The 22,644-nt window shown below is 40.4% G+C and overlaps 1 protein-coding gene across 1 annotated transcript in view; it reads left to right on the top strand.

The window, feature by feature from the left end:
- Nucleotides 1-3,304: 3,304 nt before the first annotated feature.
- STPG4 (sperm-tail PG-rich repeat containing 4) overlaps nucleotides 3,305-22,644 on the top strand; it is a gene marked incomplete at its 5' end in the record, with an annotated part of 278,271 nt that continues 258,931 nt past the window's right edge. Inside the window, 5 exons of the mRNA XM_081155864.1 lie at nucleotides 3,305-3,361; nucleotides 4,247-4,306; nucleotides 5,606-5,863; nucleotides 16,874-16,938; nucleotides 17,154-17,208. Coding sequence (XP_081011990.1) covers nucleotides 3,305-3,361; nucleotides 4,247-4,306; nucleotides 5,606-5,863; nucleotides 16,874-16,938; nucleotides 17,154-17,208 — 495 coding nt within the window. The remainder of the gene's footprint in view (nucleotides 3,362-4,246; nucleotides 4,307-5,605; nucleotides 5,864-16,873; nucleotides 16,939-17,153; nucleotides 17,209-22,644) is intronic.

Raw genomic sequence — 22,644 nt, 5'->3', positions numbered from 1 at the left:
GAGCCAATTGTATGCATTGTTCTAAGCCATTTTATTATTTTTTAATATATCTTTATTGATTCCAGAGAGAGAGTTGAAACATCAATGATGAGAGTGTCATTGATAGGCTGCCTCCTGCATGCCCCGACTGGGGATTGAGCCCAACCCGGGCATGTGCCCTGACCTGGAATCGAACTTCGACCTCCTGGATTCCAGGTCGATGCTCAACCGCTGAGCCCCGCCCAGCCAGGCTCAGCCATTTTATATAAGGGCCATAAGCATCTGAGGATTTTGGTATCCCTGGGGCTCCTGGAACCAATCTCCTATGGATACCAAGGGACTGTAGCTAAGGTTTTGGGAAGTCAAAAGTTAGCGTGGACATTAGGTGGCTTGGAGTTGGCACTCCTAATCCCGTGTTCAAGGGTCAACTCCGTACATCAAAGCATGAGTTCCTGAAGAGGGAGAGGAAATTGGATTGTAAATTTTGCTTTTGTCCTAAAGGCAATGATAGACCATATTTACTGAACACAGTGGGCCAGACATGGTTCCAAACATTTCACTCAGTCTTCATAATCACCTTCTGGGGAAGGTACCAGTTTATTACCACCTTTATAGACAAAAGAAGCACAAATCACAGCAAATGCAGCCAACATTCAAGTTCTGGTAGAGAAGGAGAGGGATTCAAGAGTGAGGGAGTGGAGTATTCAATGCAGCAATGACAATGGAGGGCAAATTAAAAGCTGAGAAATGCCCATTGGATTTGGCCATTGGATCACTGGTAAATTTAGCAAGTGCAAATTTAATGAAAAGGTGTATGCTCATGCCAGATTAAGATGGTTTTAGGAAAGTATGGGAGGTGAAAGTTTGAGTCTACTCTTGAAATTTTGTAAAAGAGCAGAAACTTCATGGTGGTTTGGACACAGTCACTGGAGTCAGACCTGGACTTGAGCTCTGCCGCCGCTGTATGATGCTGAGGAAACTGTCCAAGGAGGTCTCTTTTCTCCTTTATAAAATGGGATTAATACCTACTTCACAGGGTCGTGGGGATTAAATTAATGTATGTGAAGTATCTGGAACACAGCAGGTACTCTCCAAAATGGAATTACTAAGGTTGAGGGGAGGGTTTGTTTTGAAAGATGAAATTGTTTATAGGTGAGATGGTACATCAAAAGGTTGAAAGTGAAAGGGTCTGATAGGAAAGGGTGGTCTGTGGTTTCACAGTAAAGCCTGTTGGGTCTAGTGCTCACTCTACTTCCAAAGTCAGGCAAGAGAAGTGACACAGAATTTCCATCTGGAGGAGCATAGAAACAATCCGAAAGTGGGTCCTACCTGATTTTTGCCTTAGAGCTAGGTATCCCTACCAAGCATTCTGTCCCCTTTCCTGGGGCTACGTGACTGGGGATGATTTGTGAAAGCGTTTATGGAGATGATGGTACGCCCAAGCCTTTCCTAACCGCCTTTAAAAGTCTCGGAGCAGCCTGCCTGGTGCTCAGTTGGTTAGAGCGTTGGCCCCCATGCCCCAAGGTGTGCGAAAAATTAAAAAGTCTCGGTGCAGATACTGAAGCTGAAGGCTTTCTGGTGAGTCCACGCTGCGAAGCACCAGACTTCAGAGCGTGTGCCTGCCTCCCTTCCCCCACCACTGGGGAACCACTTGGGGGGGGGCCTGCGCGCGCACGCGCACACTGGGCACTGCGCCCCGCGGGGTCTCCTGGCAACCAGGCTCCAGCCTCGGCCCAGCGCTGAGGAGGTCGCGATGGACCAGCCAGAAGGCCCCGTCCCTCCCGCCGCAGTAAGGGAAGACTCGGGCGTGGCCGTGCGTGGCCGTGGCCTCGCACCCATGTCCGCCCGGTGCCCAACCACTGGCGCCTTCCGCTCGACTCTTCGCCAGAAGTCCCCCATCTCCGGACCGGCCTCCGCGCCCCTCCTCTCCTCCCTGTTCTCACCCCCTTGTAGTCCTTCTGATCTTTATTTGAGCTCTACTTCGTTTCATTTCCTCTGCCCTTGCTACTCCCTTATCCTTCCGATTTGCCTTTTGTTTTCTGTATGTCCCCCCTTCCCTACGACTAATGCTCTGGACAACCGCTTTAATTAGGTTTCTTTCATTTTCTCCTGTCTGTCGAGAGATGGGTTATTTTTTTTTCAGCTTATGGACAGGTTCTTGAGTTTAGTATTTATAAAATACTTTAAACTACCTTTGTTTAGTGTTTACATTTGGACTAGGGATGTTTAGCCTATCTTTTGTAAAGTGATTCACCCCAAAAGCGAATTTGAAGTGATAGATGGGTGGAGTTTAGATCACCTGCCTTGGGCAAAACAAAACAGCAGCTGGCAATTACCTTCCTTTGGATATATCATGTTTACTTCTCCCTTGGCCTTCCCAACTCATTTTCCTGGCCCAGGTGGAGTTGGGAGACCTGTTTTGACCTGCCTGGGAAAGTTTGATTTCTGTGACTATAAATGTGCAACAGAGAACATTCAATATAATAAATCTAATAAGGGGAATGTATAAAAGGAAATTCAGATTAGTGTGTATGAATTCAGATTAGTGTGTATGAAATAATGTTTTTTAGAGAAATGCATATATTTCATAGTAAAACTAAAGTCAAGGGTACTCATAAATCGAGAGGATATAAGTTGCTAGACAGGAACAATGAATTACATCAGTTTTGCTGATTCGATTGTTTATTATTTTTAATGCATTATTACTTGAGATAACCCATATTTTGTACTAATAAATACATTATAAATGAAAGTAGAAGTCAATATTTTAATGATTTTACTTAGTGGGAACAGCACAAAAGGAAAAATGAGCAATTATGTTCTGTTAACAGTGAGGCTGAATAAAATGTGGAAAAATTTAAAAAGGGTATAGAGTACTTATTATGGAAGACAAGAGTGTCCTTGGAAACTGAATACCAAAATAATCTGCTTAACTTGTTAGATGAGATGTTAAAAATAAAAGCTACCATTTATTATTGAGCACTGGTTGTGGGTGCAAGTGTTTATATGTACAGTGCCTTATGCTCATGCCAACCCTCATATGCCTTATTTTTATACTCCTAAGAGGAAGCTGAGGGTCGGAAGGGCCAAAGTAATTTGCCTAGTACTCTTAGCTAGTAAGTGGCAGACCTGGAGTTCAAGCCCAAGTCTGTCTGGCTCCTCTATCAGTCTGACTCTTCAGTGTCAAAGCTAGCTGGACAAGCTGAGAGAACTGGCTGTATATTTATATAATACATATTTGATAATGTATGTAAATCTAGGAAATGGCAGCTGGCAACGTTTGCCATATCTCCAGGAGTTTGTATCCCAATGTCATATTAATCTGATGACTACGCATTTTGACCTTGAGCTCCAGCACAATCACCTGAGCCATGGTTTTAGGGTAAACCGTCCAAGCAGTTTTTATTTATTAATATTCATAAATGCACACAGCAGCTTCATTAGAGATGTCAGTTTTCCTCTTCAGTTTGAATGTGGAGTACTAGGAGAGCCTTTTGCATGTTAAGGTACAGGAAGCAGAGATCACCCCTGCACTGTTACCTATATTTCCCTGCTAGAAGTAAAAATTAGTTAAGTGGAAATCATATATATTTTTTCTCTTCCTTTTGAATGTATACAACATAGCAAGTGTCAGACCTGATTGCAATCACCAAACAAACCCAAGGTAGTTGTTCACTTTCATTGGCAAATAAAGCCCAGAGGGCATTGTCTGCGAATGGGGCGTCATTGAAGAGGAGGAGGTGGAGGCTCATTTCCTTTATTACTTTCTTTTAAATTTAGGTTTTCTAAAGCATCTAGAACATCTAAGGGCATAATATCTATACAATCCTTGACACCAAAATCTGCCATGTCCCCCAGTTCATCCTTGTCTGAGGACGAGCTCTCTTCACCCACTAAAGTGGACAGAAGGACTGAGCCATCAATCTTAACAATTATGAAAATACAGTTTTGGATTTACACAACTCTTTTCTTCCCAAGAACACCAAATTTTGTCACATCTAATTATCCTTATGGTATCTCTGTCACATGCAGGTGTTTATTGCTCTAATTTTCCCAAAGGGAATTTAGATATTTAAAAAGCACTTAAAATAATAAAATAGCAATTTAAAGAAATATTACAGGCAAAATAGATCATGATGTAGCTTTTAATTCAGACTGACCAATTTGGTGCAGGTATTAATTAATTCAAGTAAATATTTTCTAAATTATATTTAACTTCCAGGGATCGCCTTTCAAATGAATAAGCATATTTTATGTTTGTTAATAGAAACCAACCCGGAAGACATCGTCTTTTGAACGAGAAGGGTGGTGGAGAGTAGCATTAACAGTATGTATATTTTTACTCTTTTCTATTCATGCTATTCTTATTCCATTAGTATTTGATTTAATCAGTCTTACCTTTTAAGTCACTAGCACTTACAGTGGGCCTTATTTTATACTTATAATTTTAATATTAGCATATGAATGAGACTAAATTTTTTATTTAAAAGCTTGGAAAAGTAAAACAACTCTAGAAATCTAGTTGCGTTACAGAATAGCTGAGAAAGATCAACCTAGTTTATGATCTTGGCCGGGCGTGGCTCAGTGGTTGAGCATCGACCTGGGATCCAGGAGACCAGGGTTCAATTCCCGGTCAGGGCACTTGCCCGGGTTGCGGGCTAGGCAGCCGATCAATGACTCTCATCATTGATGTTTCTCTCTCTCTCTCCCCCTTCCTTTCCTCTCTCTGAAATCAATAAAGATATTAAAAAAAAAAAAAAAAAAAGATTACACAAGAAAGGAAAAAGCATACATCTGGAGAGGTTTCTGGGTTTCAGTTTTTAATCTCACTTAGATGGCATAGAGCCTATGAAAACTTTTATTCATTAATATGGTCAGCATAAGAAAGCAAGATGGTAATACACGAAAGTAAAACGACCAGAAGATCTCCCTCTCAAGAGACGTCATTTCTATATTGCAGAAGTATTTCCTATCCACACCCTGCAATAACAGAGAGATCCCCTGGGCCAAAGCCTTCCTGGAATTGAACTCATTTTAACGGTGGAACTGAGCTGAGTGCTCAGTGGAAAGATGGCCACAAAAGCAGCAGTGACTAAACCTTCAGGTTTGGCCATTTAGCCACATTGTGGTTGGGATTTGAAAGTACCAAACCCCTTATTGGACTAATGAAGCGAGATGCTCTGCCATATTCATTCTCTGCCTCATGTCATTATCCTGTAGCTTCCCACTTGAGGGCTAGACAGAAACATGTAGCATCTACTAAGCAGGAGTAGGATAACTTTTATTTAGTCAAGAAACATCCTAAGTGGTCTCGCTAGAGGCCTGAGATTTATAGTCGAGTTGAATCTCAAGTTGAAGTATCTGTAAAGCTACTTTTTAGGAAGTTCAAACTTCAACTATGGCCATAACCCATTTGCTATAACTCAGCAGCTGTCTCAGAAAGGAAGTAATTGTGATTCTCTTGAACTATTGTTCTGTCCAGAGTGTTTACTATATTTTAATAGAATTTTATTAAACTTTAAAACAAAGAGAAATGCTGCTTAGGAGTGACCCTTTCGAGAAGGCTGCTTTCGGAGATGTTGCCAGTTTACACACTGATTTGAAAAACGATGTCAATTTTCCACAGAATACTCCTGTCCCCGGCACTTACCACTTGAAAACTTTTATTGAAGAATCCCTATTAAATCCAGTGGCAGCAACCTACAATTTTAAAAATGAAGGAAGGAGAAAACCACCTCTTGTGCAAAGAAACAATCCAGTACTAACCGACCTTCCCCCGTACATGCCTCCTGACTTCTTGGACTTGTTGAAGAAGCAAGTGACCACTTATTCATTTAAAGACCAACCACGGTCAAGCCCCAGCTCACTGGTTTACAGAGATCAGGTAAAGTGCTACGAGCAGCTGGGTGTTTGTGGGAACGCTGCCAAGAGCTCTGAGAAAGATAATCTATAACTTAGAGTGTATCTTCCCCAGTAGAAGTTAACAATCTTTAGGATGCCTTATTTTCTACAGAAATCAAACAAGGGCTGCAAATATTTCCAGCAAGATTTTTCCCTGTGAGGCCTCCTGAACCTAAGGAGAGGCCGTGGGGGGAAATGTTCCCTCTGGAGGGAATCTTGGCAGGATTCCCCCAACTGAGGGAGCCTCTGGGATCTTATTTGTGGTTGGCCCATGCTTCTGGTCTTTTCAAGCAGTTTGCACAGTGTTCTCTCTTCTTTTAAAAAAGAAAACTCTGCCTTTCTGTGAGTAAGTACCCTTATTAGAATGTGAATATGACTATATACCATAGGGAAACTTTTTCTAAAATTTCTTGTGGAAATGAGCACTGTGGTACCAGGAAGGTAAGATTCTACTCTCAGCCAGCAGTTCATTCACAACATTGATAATATAGAGCACTGCTATGCTTACTGCCCTGTGCTAGGCTCCGTGGAGGGAAGGTGTTCCTGACTCAGAAATATTTAAGTAACAATACAAGAGCAAATATATCAAATGCTGAGATAAATAGTATAGCAGGAAATGCCAGGGGAGGGTTCATTGTAGGCTGGATTGAAAGGTTGGAAGTTTTCCTGGATGAAATAGGACTCACACTGGGCCTCGAATAATATATGACGTTTATGTGGCTCTTAATAGTTTACTGTGAGCTTCTACATATATTCGCAGTTCTTCCCAAGCATTCTGAAATAGAACAGATGTTATCCCCATTTTACATACAAGTAAACTGAGGTGAATAGAGATTAAGTGACTTGTTCAGAGGTACATAGCTAATAAGTAGAGCAGGTAGTACTTTTAACTGAGGGTTTCTGAGTCCAAATTCAGCGCTCTTTCCAACCTACTCTGTGCCTCTGGCCTTGAATAAGGGGTAGGGTCTGGATGGGTGGAACCCAAGAGCTGTGTCTCAAAGGCTGGCATAGCACTGTAAAGGGTCTGTTCAAGGGATAGAGTTGTGACTTGGACTTTGTTACTTGAGACTTGGGCCTTACTATCTCCCATTTATAGGGAAGCTAGTAATAGTATCAGTCTTCACAACCTTATCAGAATATTGTTGTGATAACCTGAGAGGAAATGCATTGCAGCTGGAAGTTGAATGAAATACAAGTGGTTGTGGTTATTGGGAGGGACAAGAATTTTTCTGTGGGGTGAGTGCATGTTGTATCCAATGTGTAAACCCATCCTACTGCTTTGCAGGTTATAGCTCAGAAACAGGACAGAATGGTAAAGGTCACTGGGTAATTCTCATCCCATTCATTTCAGAGGATGACTAGAAACACTAAATTACACCTAGACTCTTAGGCTTGGTAGCAGCTCACCGGGCTTCCTGGGAAGTCACTCTGGCCACGCCCAGGGCAAAATCGTTCTTCTTGTTCTCCACTACCCTTTGCTTCCCTTCTCCTTCATCTCCTCTTGCTTTCAGGGGTTTCTCAGGGGAGGCTGAGGTTCACTGATGAAGAGAAAACACAGAAGGTTGGTATTAGACAAAATTTAAGGCTTTAAAAGACCAAAGGAGTTTGGCTTACCCACAGGGATGGCTGAAACCTTCTGAAAACATATTTTTCCTGTTCCTTTCTTTTCTTTCTCCTCTCTTCCCTGCCTCCCACGAAGGACTGAGCTCCCAAAACTGGGAGAATGAAATGTTTTCCTAACTTTCTGTTTCAAAGGTCTATGACACTGTGTTCACAAGAGGAGAGATACCCAGATGTAACATTGTTTACTCACCAATAAAACTCATAGTTCTTCTTCTTCTTTTTTAATCCTCACCTGAAGATATTTTTTCCATTGCTTTTCAGAGAGAGTGGAAGGGGGGAGAGAGAAGCATCGATGTGAGAGAGACACATCGCTAGGTTGCCTCCCCCACGGGCCCCAACCAGGGTGGGGGATCCAGCCTGCAACCCAGGAATGTGCCCTTGGCCGGAATCAAACCCGGGACCCTTCTGTCTGAGGGCCAATGCTCTAACCACTGAGAAAGCTGGCTAGGGCATAATTCCTTTTGTTTTAATGGCAGAACTCAGTAAAATAATAATTTGAATTTGAGGTGGATATAGTATACATTAATATTATTACTTATTAAGATAGAATGACATTCTCTCAAGCTTCATGATTTTTAATAGAATATTCACTTTATACCTCATTAGTGCTGTTTATTATTTGTAAGAAAGTTTTTACTATTTTTAACACCTTTATTCTGAAGCATGTAACTCAACTAGAGAATCTGTATCAAAGAATCTTATACACATATATATATAGATATATACACACACACATACATATATTTGAATGTGTGTGTGTGTGTGTATAAGGAAGTCAAGGTAGTAAAGGGTAAAGGGGGTCAAATATATGGTGACAGAAGATGATTTGTCTCTGGGTATTGACCACACAATGCAATATACAGATCACATATCACAGAAATCTACACTTGGAGCCTATATAATCTTATTAACCAATGTCACTCCAATAAATTTAATTTATAAAAAAGAGTATTTGAGCCCAGCCAGTTTGGCTCAGTGGTTAGAGTGTTGGCCCACAGACTGAAGGGTCCTGGTTCGATTCCAGCCAAGGGCACGTACCTCGGGTGCAGGCTGGGCCCCGGGCCCAGGTTGGGGCCCATGTGGGAGACAACCAATTGATGTGTCTCTCTTACATCAATGTCTCTCTCTCTCTTTCTCTCTCCCTTCCACTCTCTGAAAAGCAATGGAAAAAATATCCTTAGATGACGATTAAAGAAAAACAAAAACAATAAAAAATAAATAAATAAAAAAGAGTATTTGAGATGGCCCTAAAATTTTTACAATTTTTTTTTCTTATCAGAGAAATAATGCATTTTTATTGTAGAATATATGTACAAAAGTGGGACCATCTCTCTTCATGTACATAGATAGTTTGTGTCCTGCTTTTCCCCACTCTTGCAGTCATCCACTAATCCCAGGGTTACTCCCCCTTATTTCTGGATGATTTAGCTCCCTTGGCTCCCTGCCACTCTTTCTACTCCTCCTGTCATAATTTCAGTACACATGTAGATGATCTTCCAACAATCTCCCTTCTCAGTTTCTTGACCTCTGCTCTATCTCAGCTACGCACTCCTTGGGTTTTTCCAAGACCAGTCATTTCAAACCTACATAATTTCAGCTGCATGCACCCCACTCTGATCACTCCTGATGTTCAGCCTCATTCACTCTAGTATGCCAGTTCCTCCAGTTTTTCTGTTCCCCCAATCTATAATCCATTGATCCTACTTGCAAAGCTTAAATCTCATAGTTGGTCGTCAGAATTACAGCCTGAATTCGCTCTCAATTCCCTTGCCCCTGATGGCACATCTCACTTGTTTGTCAAAGCCACACACCTGGGTAAATTTAACTCTCTGGGGACTTTGTACCTGCATCCATGCCGCTGAATGACTGGCCTCATTTTATAGTCTCACCTCATGTGTGCACTGAATGGGCTTCCCTAGCCTGTTGACTCTCCCGCTCTCCTGGGTGGCTTTATCTCACATCTCCCCATTCCAAACTCCAGACATCTCCGCCTCAATCCTCATTCTTATTTTTTCTTCTCAGCCTTTTTGCTGGTTCGGCCCCTCTTCCCTGATCTCTTGCAGGAGCGCCCCAGATCACCAGACCTCTTCCTCAGCTACACTCACTCCCTTGGTGACCTCGTTTAGTCTCGGCTTTGAACACCGTCTCTGTGATTTCTAAGTTATTTCTCCTGCCCAGACTTCTCTCTTGAATTCCAGACTTGTATACCCAACTGCTTTTTTGACTTCTCCACTTATATGTCTAATTCAGGGTTTCTCAACCTTGGCACTATTAATATTTTGGACGGGATAATTCTTTGTTGTGGGGGACTGTTCTGTGCTTTCTAGCGTGTTTAGCAGCATTCCTGGATAATTGATGCCATTAGCTAATCAGATGCCAATAGCAATCCCCCCCTCTCTGTTGTAACAACCGAAACATCTCCAGACATTGCTGAATGTCCCCTGGGGGGCAACCCCCCTCCTGATTGAGAACCACTGGGTTTAAATCTTTTCGATAGTGGGTGTGATCTCTGAGTGGTTCTTCTCAGGGTCAACAGTTCTGTTGTGAACTGGCTTTATTCCAGACCTCATCTTTTACTACTCCCTTTCACTCTCTTCCTGCCCTGCTGGCCTCCTGAATTTACTTCCTGAATCTGCCACTCCCGCCTCAGGGTCTTTGCACTGGGTCTGGCCAGTTCATTGATCTTTGTTAGCTGTGTTTATAGCTGTGATTATGATGATGTCTCTGAAGACGTGTTAATTTGAAAGTGCTCCATGGTACCACCCACTGAAGGGATTTTCAACAGAGTGGTTTTTCACTGAACAAGGTACTGACTGAACTGGCAAGTGATACTGTAGGGAACTCAAAACTTAAATACTGGAATAATGAAAAGCAAAACATAGGTAAGATGGAGCAATTCATTGTACCAACACCATTTGAATGAAAAAAGTGGCCCTAAAAATTGGCTTGTTTATCACATATTTTTGAGACTGAATTCTCAAAAAGCAAGTGCAAGGCAAAACACTAGTTGTCACATGCAAATATGTCAAGAGAAGCAAATGAAAATGGATTTTGAAAGATGGACATAGAGTACTTATCTCAGGCACTGGAACACACTTGTAATTATTAGTTTTGGAGCTGATAAAGATTACAGGGTACTGGTAAAATTAAGAACAATATCATTGGTTTCTGCTTCATTTTCAGATTTGTTTACCTTGCCTCCTTAACTCTTTCCTGCTTCCACTATCTGAGGTCAAACCTCACACTATCTCAGCTGCAAGGATGTCAGGAGTGTATAGCAGTGTTTTAATAGAGTATCTCCTAAGATAAGCCAAAGAAGTCTGAGGTGACTCTACAAGGTTGCACAGTATGTGATTTTGTCTGTATGGAAGACTGAATAAAATCAGATATTGGATAAACTACAAAAGAAGAAGACAAAGAAGAAAAAGAACAATATCATTGGTATCATTAGGCAGCCTTCTTTTTGAGAAAGTCCTATGTTGTGTCTCATTCCATAAAGAAGTCTGAGCAGTAAGTCAGTGATACTTCCATAAGACACAAAAGACTTTACTTCTCAGAGAGAAGATGCACTTGAAATTTCTACAAATAGTACCTAAAAATATTGCACCTACCAGCCCTTTGGCTGCATTCACCTTATGATCATTCCGACAGGGCTTCTAATGCATTGAAAAATCTGTTTCTTTCTTTCCAACCTATTTATGGATCTGGGTTCTCAAAATGTTGTCATACCAAGAACCTAATATAATAAGTAGGGTTGGATTTTTTCACTTATTCCAGTTTTCTAACACTGATGGTATTGGTACAACAGAACAGAATTAAGTATCCATATTAATAGCATCCTGCCATATCGCATGACTCCAAGCTATTGCAAGATTTCTGAGTGCCTAATCCACATGGACTGCAACATTAACTAGAATCAGGTATTTTACGGGCACATTGTTTAGATTCTCTGAGCCTCATTACATTGAAGAACTGATACACATATGTAGGAATTAGAGAAATGTATGTGTATATTAAAAGTCTCCAAGGACAGTGGAGCCATCCAGATAGTTTGCAACAATGTGCAGAGAAACAGTCTCTTACATAAGGCAGCTGACTGTTCACGACTTTATGGAAAAAAGTCAGCCCTCTCAGTTATATTAAATAGTAAATAATGGCCAATGCCAAGTAAAGTAGAACAAACACTGAAGCTACAGGGAACCAATATTCCTTTCTAGGCTAATGCTCTCTAAGAGTTTTCCACAAGTACTTTTTTATAAAAACTCTATGTGGCCCCCTGGATGTGGCTCAGCGGTTGAGCATCAAACTAGGATCCAGGAGATTGTGGTTTTATTCCCAGTCAGGGCACATGCCCGGGTTGCAGGCTTGATCCCCAGTCAGGGGCGTGCAGGAGGCAGCCGATCATGACTCTCTCACCATTGATGTTTCTATCTCTCTCTCCCCCTCTCCTTTCCTCTCTCTGAAATCAATAAATATATATTAAACACGCGTGCGCACGCGCACACACACACACTCTCTGTGATTGCTGAATGTAGATGGATAAATAGCTGCTTTAAGGTTTTTTTCTCCACTTTTCAGTCTTTGTTCTTTCTCCAGTGTATGTGTGCGTATGTGCATAAGAGAGTGAGCAAGCATGCAAGAGCAAGCACATAAAGTATGCATGCACTATTTAAAGTAAAATAGGATGTTGCAGCTCTGAAAAGCCCCCTGCTTAAAATACGTTTTGGTATTTCCACAGAGGGATAAAAAATAATACCAGTGTTTCCTGGGTGTTTATTATGTCAAGTGAACAATTAACAAGGCACAGGTGCATCGGGACAGTGTGTGTATTTCATCATAAATTTGTATTTACTGTCCCTGTCACTGTATCTACAGAAGTTTTCCTCTGTAATCAAAATTGTGTATTAATATGTGAATGAAAGCAGCAGGGCAAAATATAATAGCTGAACTTCCATGTAGATGCCTCATCTTCAAAAAAGGTATTGTATTTTTAAATCTGATTTAAATACAATACTTCAAAAGTATTGTATTTTTAAATCTGATTTAAAAAATAATAGAGGGTAGGGAGTAGATTGTTCCCTTTGGGAAGGATTCTTCCTAGGATTGTGTAATATAATTCCTTCCTACCAGCTCCCTCAATAGAAGGAGTCTGGGAGGTTGGGTCAGTCTTCCCTGGCTTCACATTCGGCTTCCTCCTCTCCCTCCCTCCCTTTACATATCCCAGTTTCTGTGCTTACCAGTTCCTTATGCTCCGTTACTTCATGTACCTCTGAGCTAATATCCATAAACCGAGGGACAATGGAGCCACCCAGGTAGTTCGAAACAAGTCTGGCAGTGGGCAGAGAGACAGTCTCTTCTGCAGTGTTTCTCCTTAGAATACTTCCCTGGCTCTCCTCTAGGATGTTTTGTATTCCTTAAAGCCCCACTCAAATCTCTTTGTCTTTACCATTTAAAAAAAAAAAAAAATCTTTATTGATTTCAGAGAGAGGAAAGGAGAGGGAGAGAGAGAGAGAAACATCAATGATGAGAGTCATTGATCGGCTGCCTCCTGCACGCCCCCGACTGGGGATGGAGCCCGCAACCCGGGCATCTGCCCTGACTGGGGATTGAACCTCGATCACCTGGATTCTAGGTCAATGCTCAACTGCTGAGCCACGCCTCGCCGGGCGTCTTTACCATCTTTAGATCACCCAGTTGGATTTATTTATTTTCCCCAGCTCTATGGAGGTATAATAGACAAATAAAATTGTGTATGTTTAAGGTGTACAACATGATGATTTGATTTATGTATACATTGTGAAGTGATTACCACAATCAAGTTAACATATCCGCCCAGCCGGGCGTGGCTCTGCGGTTGAGCATCGACCTAGGATCCAGGAGATCGGGGTTCGATTCCCGGTCAGGGCACATGCCAGGGTTGCGGGCTAGACAGCCGATCAATGACTCTCTCATCATTGATGTTTCTCTCTCTCGCCCCCTCCTTTTCTCTCTCTGAAATCAATAAAGATATGTTTAAAAAAAACAACATATCCATCACCTCACATAGTTACCATTGTGTGTGTGGATGAGAACACTTAAGCTCTATTCTCTCAGCAAATTTCAAGTATACAAATACAGTATTATTAACTATTGTCACCATACTGTACCTTGTATCCCCAGAACTTATTTATCTTATAACTGAAATTTTGCTCCCTTTGACCAGCCTCCCATCGCCACCCCAGGCCCTGGCAAGCACCATTCTTCTTTTTTTTTTTTTTTTCCTGGCAACCACTGTTCTACTCTCTTTCATGAGTACAAGCTTTCTAGATTCCACATATAAGTGATACAAAACAATATTTGTCTGGCTTATTCCACTTAGCATTATATCCTCCAGGTTCATCCATGTTGAATTATAGAATTATGTATATATTTTTCAGTTACTTATATATCACATTTTAATTACCCATTCATGCATCAGTGGACACCCAGGTTGTCCCCATAGCTTAGCTTTTGTGAATAATGCTGCACTGAACATGAGAGTGAAGATACCTCTTCCAGATACTGATTTTGTTTCCTTTCGATATATACCCATAAGTAGAGTTGCTAGATTGTATGGTAGTTCTATTTTTAATCTTTCAGGGAAACTGTTTTCCATAATGGCTGTACCATTTTACATTTCCACCAACAGTGCACAAGGGTTCCCTTTTCTCCACATCCTCACCAATACTTATCTCTCGTCTTTTTGATAACAGCCATCCTACTAGTTGTGAGGTGACATCACATTGTGGTTTTGATTTGCATTTCCTTGGTGACTAGTGGTGTTCAGCACCTTTTCATGTACCTGTTAGCTATTTGTGTGTTTTCTTTGGAAAAATGCCTATTCATGTCTTTTGCCCAATTTAATCAGATTATTTTTTGGTTATTGAGTTGTATGAGTTCCTTACATATTTTAGATATTAACACCTTATCAGATACATGGTTTGTAAATACTTTCTCCTGTTCCTTATATTGCTTTTTTATATAGTTGATAGCTTTCTTGTCTTTTTAGTTTGATGTCTTCCCACTTGTTTATTTTTGCTTTTGTTGCCTTATTTTGCCTTTCTTGGTGTCATATAAAAAAAATTACTGTTAAGACTAATGTCAAGGAACCTTTCCTATGTTTTCTTTTAGGAGTTTGCAGTTTCAAGTCTTACATTTAAGTATTCAGTCCATCTTGAGTTAATTTTTATGAGTGGATAAGATAGAGGTCTAGTTTTATTCTTTTGCACATGGATATCCTGTTTACCCAATACCATTTATTAAAGCGACTATCCTTTCCTCATTGTGTATTCTTGGTGCCCTTGTCAAGATAAGTTGATTGTATATGCATGGGTTTTTTTGAGGGGAGCTCTCCATTCTCTTCCATTGGTCTGTGTGTCTGTTTTTATGCTAGTACCATACTGTTTTTATGACTATAGTTTTGTAATCTAGTTTGAAATCAAGAATTGTGATACTTCAGCTTTGTTGTTCTTTCTCAGGATTGCTTTGCCTAAGGCTCTTTTGTGGTTCCATATAAATTTTAAGATTATTTTTCTGTATCTGTGAAAAAATGCTATTGGAATTTTGATAGGAATTTCGTTGAGTCTGTAGATTGCTTTGGGTAGTACTAATATTAATTCTTCTAATCTATGAATATGGGATATCTTTTCATTTATTTGTATCTTTTAAAATTTCTTCAATTTCTTTCTTACAGTTTTCAGTGTACAGATCTTTCGCTGCCTTAGTTAAATTTATTTCTAAGTATTTTCTTGTGTTGATACTATTGCAAATAAGATTCTTTTCTTAATTTCTTGTTCAGATATTTCATTGTTAATGTATAGAAACTCAACTGATTATTATTTTTTAAATATATCTTTCTTGATTTCAGAGAGAAAGGAAGGGAGAGGGGGAGAGAGAGGTAGAAACATCAATGATGAGAGAGTTGTCATTGATTGTCTGCCTCCCACACCCCCCTGACCAGGGATCGAGCCTGCAACCCCGGCATGTGCCTTGACTGGGAATCGAACAGTGATCTTCTGGATCCTAGGTTGATGCTAGACTGCTGAGCCACGCCCAGCCCGGCTCAACTAATTTCTGTATGTTTTTTGTATCCTGCAACTTTATTTAATTTATTGATTAGTTCTAATGGTTTTTTTGGTCGATTCTTAGAGTTCTTTTAGATATAAGATTATGTCACCTGTAAACGGACAGTTTTACTTCTTCCTTTCCGATTTAGATGCTTTTATTTCTTTTTCTTGCCTAATTATTCTGGCTAGGACTTCCAGTGCTATGCTGAACAGGAATGGAGAGAGCGGGCACTTTTCTCCTGTTGCTGATATTAGAGGACAAGTTTTTAGCTTTTTGCTCTTTGTTATGTGATATTAGCTATGGGTCACCCAGTTAGATTTAACCTCTCCTTACCTCCTAAACCTTCAATTTGTCTTTTAGCTTTGATTATATTGTTTTACATTAGGATTGTTTATGTGCCTTCTCACTCCTGCTGGTCAAGGACCATATTTTTGTTACCATCATATTCCTCACCACAACTAGTCAAGTTCTTTACCCACAGAGCAGGCTCACTACATGATGATCAAATTGATTTATTGAATATAGTATATTGAAAATATGATCAATTTGCCCTGGTCGGTGTGGCTCAGTTGGTTAAGCATAGACCTATGCATGGGAGGGTCCTTGGTTTGATTCCCAGTCAGGGCACGTACCCAGGTTACCGGTTCAATCCCCAGTTGAGGTGCATGTAGGCAACTGATGTTTCTCTTTCACATCAATGTTTTTTTTTTCTTGGTGTTTTTTTTTTTTTTAATATCTCTTTATTGGTTTCAGAGAGAGGAAGGGAGAGGGAGAGAGAGAGAGATAGAAATATCAATGACGAGAGAGTCATTGGTTGAGCCTGCAACCTGGGCATGTGCCCTGACCGGGAATCGAACCCCGATCACCTGGATCCTAGGTCGACACTCAACCGCTGAGCCACGCCCGGCCGGGCAGTTTTTTTTTGTTTGTTTGTTTCTTTCTTTCTCTCTCCCTTTCCCTTCCTCTCTCTCTTAAAAAAAAAAAAAATCAATAAAAACATATTTAAAAAATAAATAAAACAAAATAAAATACAATCAATTTTATAGCATTTTCAACACATCGTTTTAGGCATACAGTCATAAAATTCACCATGAAATGTGAACATCTGTGGAATATTTTGAAGCTGCACCTTTGAAAATGTGCCATTTCCACTGTTAAGATAGAGAATAAATTATATAATGTTGTATGGTCATAAAATAAAGGACTATGAATGACAGATAATAAAATAAAGTGAGTTTAAGACCTGTATTAATCTATTATTGGTGTCCTTGTTCATTTTGTATAGTCAGTTAAGCTTTCACCAGGACAATACAATCTACTTCCTGCACCAGTTCCCAAGCACGCTTCCAGGTAATTATATACTTATTAAGCTGCTTTTAATCATTTCACTCATGCCTTTCTATATACATACTTAACAATCAATACTAATGGCTTTTAAACCTCATTTATGTCCATTATATCTAGATTAGCATTTTAAAATATTTAATGAGAGATAGGGAATAAATTAACAAAGATCCTCACATTAAAAAATCAATTTAGGAAATCATATCCTCTTTTTAATATAGGAGCTTCGTATTTCGTTCTACAGTTCAAAGATTTCCAACAGCCTGCTTCACTCCTGTAAGTATATTGTAGACACTTAACTCATGGTAAATTTGATGTTTAAACTATTCAATGATTCCTTTTGATATATCAAGATTAACATTTTACTCATTGGAATAGATAAGCAATGAATGATTATGTAATTGATTTAAAATATACCTAAAGTATATCTGAAGCTATACTGGGGATTTCAATGTAAGCTAACCATTTGTGTCAATTTATGGATGAAAAGTATAGGTTTCTTTACTTTTTTAGGTCTTGACTCATATCACCTCAGTGAGGTCTTCCCTAGTCATATGTTCAGAATTTCCTGTCCCCCTTCCTTTATTTATTTTTCTCCATAGCACTCATCACTGTCTGATGCACTCACTACATTTAGATTTTTACCTATCCTGTTTTTATCTTTCTCCCCTTCTAGAATGCAAGTTTCATGAAGGTGGGGATATTTGTCTGTTTTTGTCCTGTATACCTAGCACTTAAGAAAAATGGCTGACACATAGTATTTGTTGAATTAACTAATTAATAAAATCATCAGAGATATTCAATAGATATTATATTAACAACAAAAAGAAAAAGTATCTTTAGGTTCTTTTCTTTCAAAAATATGAAAATGCCTTCTTGTTTCTAAAAATTTCCAAATATATTTACATGTATTGTGATAAAAATGAACTCTTTTAGATAAGTGACCAGCAGAATACCAAAAAATAATTACATAAACATTTAGAAAGAATGAGAAAATGTGAAATTATTTTGGGATGATTTGAAGGATTATTGTTATTTATTTGTAAGTAGAAACTTGGGAATAGGAGGAGGAGACATACAACAAGCACCTGAAAGAGAAATTGGGATAACTGAACTGAGCTCAGAAACAGACACTAGAATATATAAGATTTATATACTTGAGAAAGATGATAGGACAAATCCACAGGGAAAGGAAGAGACATTTTGTGTTAGAAAATTGTTAAATAATTTGGAAAGATTAAGTTAGGTTTCTTTTGCTGCATATTAAAATAAATTCCATATTGATTAAAGAATTAAATACTTTTGCCCTGGCTGGATGGTTCAGTTGGAGCATCGCCCCGTACACCAAAAGGTGGTGGGTTTGATTCCCTGTCAAGGCTTATACCTAGGTTGTGGATTCAACTCCCTGTTTCTCTCTCAATCTTTCTCCCTTCCTCTCTTTCTAAAAATCAATAAAAACATATCCTCAGTGAAGAAAATAAATAAATAAATATAAAAAAGAAATAAATACTTTTGAAACCATAAATCTAGGAGAAAATATATTAGCTTATATCTAATTTTAGGATAAGGCAGAGTTTCTGACATCATAGCAATGGATGAATTACAAAGGAAAAAAAGTATTAGATTTGATTACATAAGATTTCAATTTTTTATATACATTAGAAAACAAACTGTAAACAAGTTAATAGGCAAATGTAGACTAGGAGAAGTATTTTCAACAAGCAAGGTAGATAAAGGGTTAGTGGTCTTATCTAAAATTCTCTTAACCTATAGGAAAAACATCAGTAGAAAGTAAAACAAATAAAGGCCATGAATGGATAATTCATAAAACAAGAAATTCATATATCCAACAAAGGTGAAAAAGTCTTGATGTCACTAACACTTAAGTGTGAGAAACCAGGAGGCTGATTGAAACTTCCGGTATGTGGGTGGTGTGGTGGACTAAATAATGGCTCCCAAAGATGTCCAATCGCCAGAATCTATGAATATTACCTTATATGGCAGGAACTTTGCAGATGGGATTATATTAAGGGTCTTGAGATGGGGGAATTATCCTGAATTATCCGGGGGGCCCTAAATGCAATCACAAGTATCCTTAGAAAAGGTGGGTAGAGGGAGATTTGAGAAAGGAGGGGAAACACGGAGGCGGAGATTGGTGTGGTGTGGCCACAAGTCAAGGAAGGCAGCGGCCACCAGAAGCTGGAAGAGGCAGGGCATGGATTCTCCCCTGGAGTCTCCAGAGAGAGCATGGCCCTACCAACACCTTGATTTTGGCCCAGTGAAACTGATTTTGGACTTCTGGTCTCAGAACTTTGAGAGAATAAAATTCTGTTCTTTGAAGCCACCAAATATATGGTAATTTGTTACAGCAGCCACAGGAAACTAATTAGGTGAGGATTGTTTCCAGGTCGATTTCACAGGAGATGGATGGGATGAGGACTTGGCCTTTCCTTTTGGTAGACCATAAATGTTTGTATCTGTAGGCCTTCTCTCTTGGACCCATTAGTTGCTTCAAAATGACTCCTTAGCCTCCTGCCTGGGGTATAAACCAGTTGCCAGTGGTCTGGGAACTAAATGGGGAAAGGGGCTGGAGGTCTCACCATTTGTAAGGCTTCGTTCACTTAATTTCTGTCTTCAGAAAAGGCCCCTGCCCTCACAGTGCCGGGGGCTACTGAGTGCAGATCTCTGGTGCAGTCTCTCCATAAAGGAAACCCTGTGTGTCCTACAGGGACATAGCATAGGCAGCTACCTGACTGCCTTGAGTGAGGTGAGTAGGGACTTGGACGAAAATGGTTAGTGTTAGGATTAGGGTTACCGTTAGGTTTAGGGCTAAGGTTAGGGTTAGGGATACCATTAGACCTAGGCTTAGGGTTACAGTTAGGATTAGGGATAGGGTTAGGGATAGGATTAGGATTAGGTTTAGAGTTAGACCTAGGGCTAGGGTTAGGATTAGGGTGAGGGTTAGGGCAACAGTTAGGGTTAGGTTTAAAGTTAGGGTTAGGGTTAGGGTTACGATTAGACCTAGGATTCGGGTTAGGTTTAGAACTAGAGTTCGGGTTAAGGTTGGGAGTAGACCTAGGATTAGGGTTAGGGTTAGAATTAGGTTTAGGTTTAATGTCAGGATTAGAATTAAAATTAGGGTTAGGGTTAGGGAGGGGATAAGGGTTACGATTAGGGTAAGGGTTAGGATTAGACCTAGGGTTAGGGTAAGGGTTAACGTTAAAATTAGATGTAGGGTTAGGGTTAGGGTTAAGGTTAGGGTTAGGGTTAGACCTAGGGTTAGGTTTAGGGTTAGGGTTACGGTTAGGCCTCAGTCTAGGAATAGAGTACGGTTAGGGTTAGCCCTAAGTTTAGGGTTAGGGTTAGGATTAGGGCTAGGGTTAGGGATAGTATTAGGTTTAGGGTTAGGGTTAGACCTAGGGTTAGGGTTAGGGTTAGGGCTATGATTTGGGTTAGGGTTAGGGATAGGATGAGGGTTATGGTTAGAGTTAGACCTAGGGTTAGGGATAGGGTTAGGGTTAGGGTTAGGGTTAGACCTATGATTAGGGTTACGGTTGGGGTGAAGATTAGGGTTAGGGTTAGGGTTAGGGTTGGGGTTAGGGTTAGGATTAGGGTTAGGGTTAATGTTAGGATTAGACCTAGGTTTAGGGTTAGGGTTAGGATTACACCTAGGATTAGGGTTAGGGTGAAGGTAAGGTTGGGGTTATGGTTATGCTGAGGGCTGGGTTCATGTTAGAATAAGACCTAGGGTTAGGGTTAGGGTTAGGATTAGGATTACGGCTAGCGTTAGGGATAGGATGAGGCTTAGTGTTAGGGTTAAAACTAGGGTTAGGGTTAGGGTTAGTGCTACGGCTAGGGTAAGGGTTAGGTTCAGGGTTCAGGTGAGGATTAGACCTAGGGTTAGGGTTATGGTTAAGATTAGCGTTAGTATTAGTGTTAGGGTTAGGGTTATTGATACGATTAGACCTAGAGTGAGGGTTAGGGTTAGGTTTAGGGTTAGGAGTGGAGTTAAGTTTAGGGTTACGGTTAGGGTCAGGATTAGAAGGAGGGTTAGGGTTAGTATTATGGTTATTGCTAGGGACAGGGTTAGGGTTAGGGTTAGACCTATGGTTAGAGTCAGGGTTAGGATTGGACTTAGAATTGGAGTAAGAATTAGTGTTAGGGTTAGGGTTAATGTTAGGATTGGTCGGAGGGTGAGAGTTAGGGTTAAGGTTAAGATTAGGGTAAGGGTTAGGGTTAGGATTAGGGTTATGTTTAAGCCTAGGGTTTGGATTATGACTAGGATTAGGGTTAAGATTAGGTTTAGGGTTATGGTTAGAAAGATGGTAAGGGTTAGGTAGAGACCTAGGGTTAGGATTAGGTTTAGGGTTAGGGTTAGGGAGATGGTTAGGGTTAGGGTTAGACCTATGGTTGGGGTTAGGATTACGATTAGGGTTTGGGAAATGGTTAGGGTTAGGATTAGATCTAAGATTAGGATTAGGTTTAGGGTTTGGGTTTGGGAGATGGTTAGGGTAAGGATTAGACCTAGGGTTAGAGTTAGGTTTAGCATTAGTGTTAGGGAGACGGTTAGTGTTACGATTAGACCTAGGGTTAGGGTTTGGTTTAGGTTTAGGGAGATGGTTATGGTTAAGATTAGACCTAGGGTTAGGGTAAGGTTTAGGGTTAGGGTTAGGGATATAGGTAGGGTTAGGATTCAGCATAGGGTTAGGGTCAACTTTACAGTTGGCGTTAGCTAAATGATTAGAGTAACGATTACACCTACAGTTAGGATTAGATTTAGGGTTACAGATAGGGAAATGGATATGGTTAGGATAACAGCTACGGTTAGGGTTAGGTTTAGGGTTACGGTTAGGGAATGGTTAAGTATGGATTAGACTGAGGGTAAAGATTAGATTTAGGATGAGGGTTATGTTGAGGGCTAGGGATAGGCAGTTGGTTCGCGTTACGATTACACCAAGGGTTAGCGTTATGTGGAGTGCTAGGGTTGGGAGGATGCTTAGGGTTAAGATTAGACCTAGGGTTATGGTTATGTTTAGGTCAAGGGTTAGGAGGAGGTTACGGTTAGGATTCGATCTAGGGTTATGGTTATGTTGACGGCGAGATTTAGGACGATGGTTAGGGTTAGGTTTAGACCTAGGGTTAGGGTTATGTTTAGGGATAGGATTAGGCAGATGGTTAAGGTTAGGATTATACCTAGGGTTAGGGTGATGTTGAGGGCTACGGTTAGGAGGATGGTTAGGGGTAAGATTAGACCGAGCGTTAGCGTTACGTTGAGGGCTAGGATTAGGATCGTTAGGGATAGGATTAGACCTAAGGATAAGGTTATGTTCAGGGCTAAGGTTGGACAGATGGTTCGGGTTAGGATTGGACCTACTTTTAGGCTTATGTTGAGGACTAGGGTTACAGGGATGGTTCAGAAAGGATAGGACCTAGAGTTAGGGTTATGTTGAGGGCTAGGGTTAGAGAGAGGGTTCGGGTTAGGATTGGTCCTAGGGTTAGGGTTATGTTGAGGGCTAGGGTTAGAGAAAGGGTTCGGGTTAGGATTGGACCTAGGGCTAGGGTTATGTGCAGGGCTAGGGTTAGAGAAACGGCTCGGTTTAGAATTGGACCTAGGGTTAAGGTTATGTTGAGTGCTATGGTTAGAGAGATGGTTCCGGTTAAGATTGGACCTAAGATAAGGGTTACATTTAGGGCTAGGTTTAGAGAGATGGT

This window comes from Miniopterus schreibersii, assembly GCF_964146895.1.
Source record: "Miniopterus schreibersii genome assembly, chromosome: 13".
NCBI classification, from domain to species: Eukaryota; Metazoa; Chordata; class Mammalia; order Chiroptera; family Miniopteridae; genus Miniopterus; species Miniopterus schreibersii.
The sequence above is the reverse complement of the archived record's forward strand: the minus strand, read 5'-3'. Positions and strand labels throughout refer to the sequence as shown.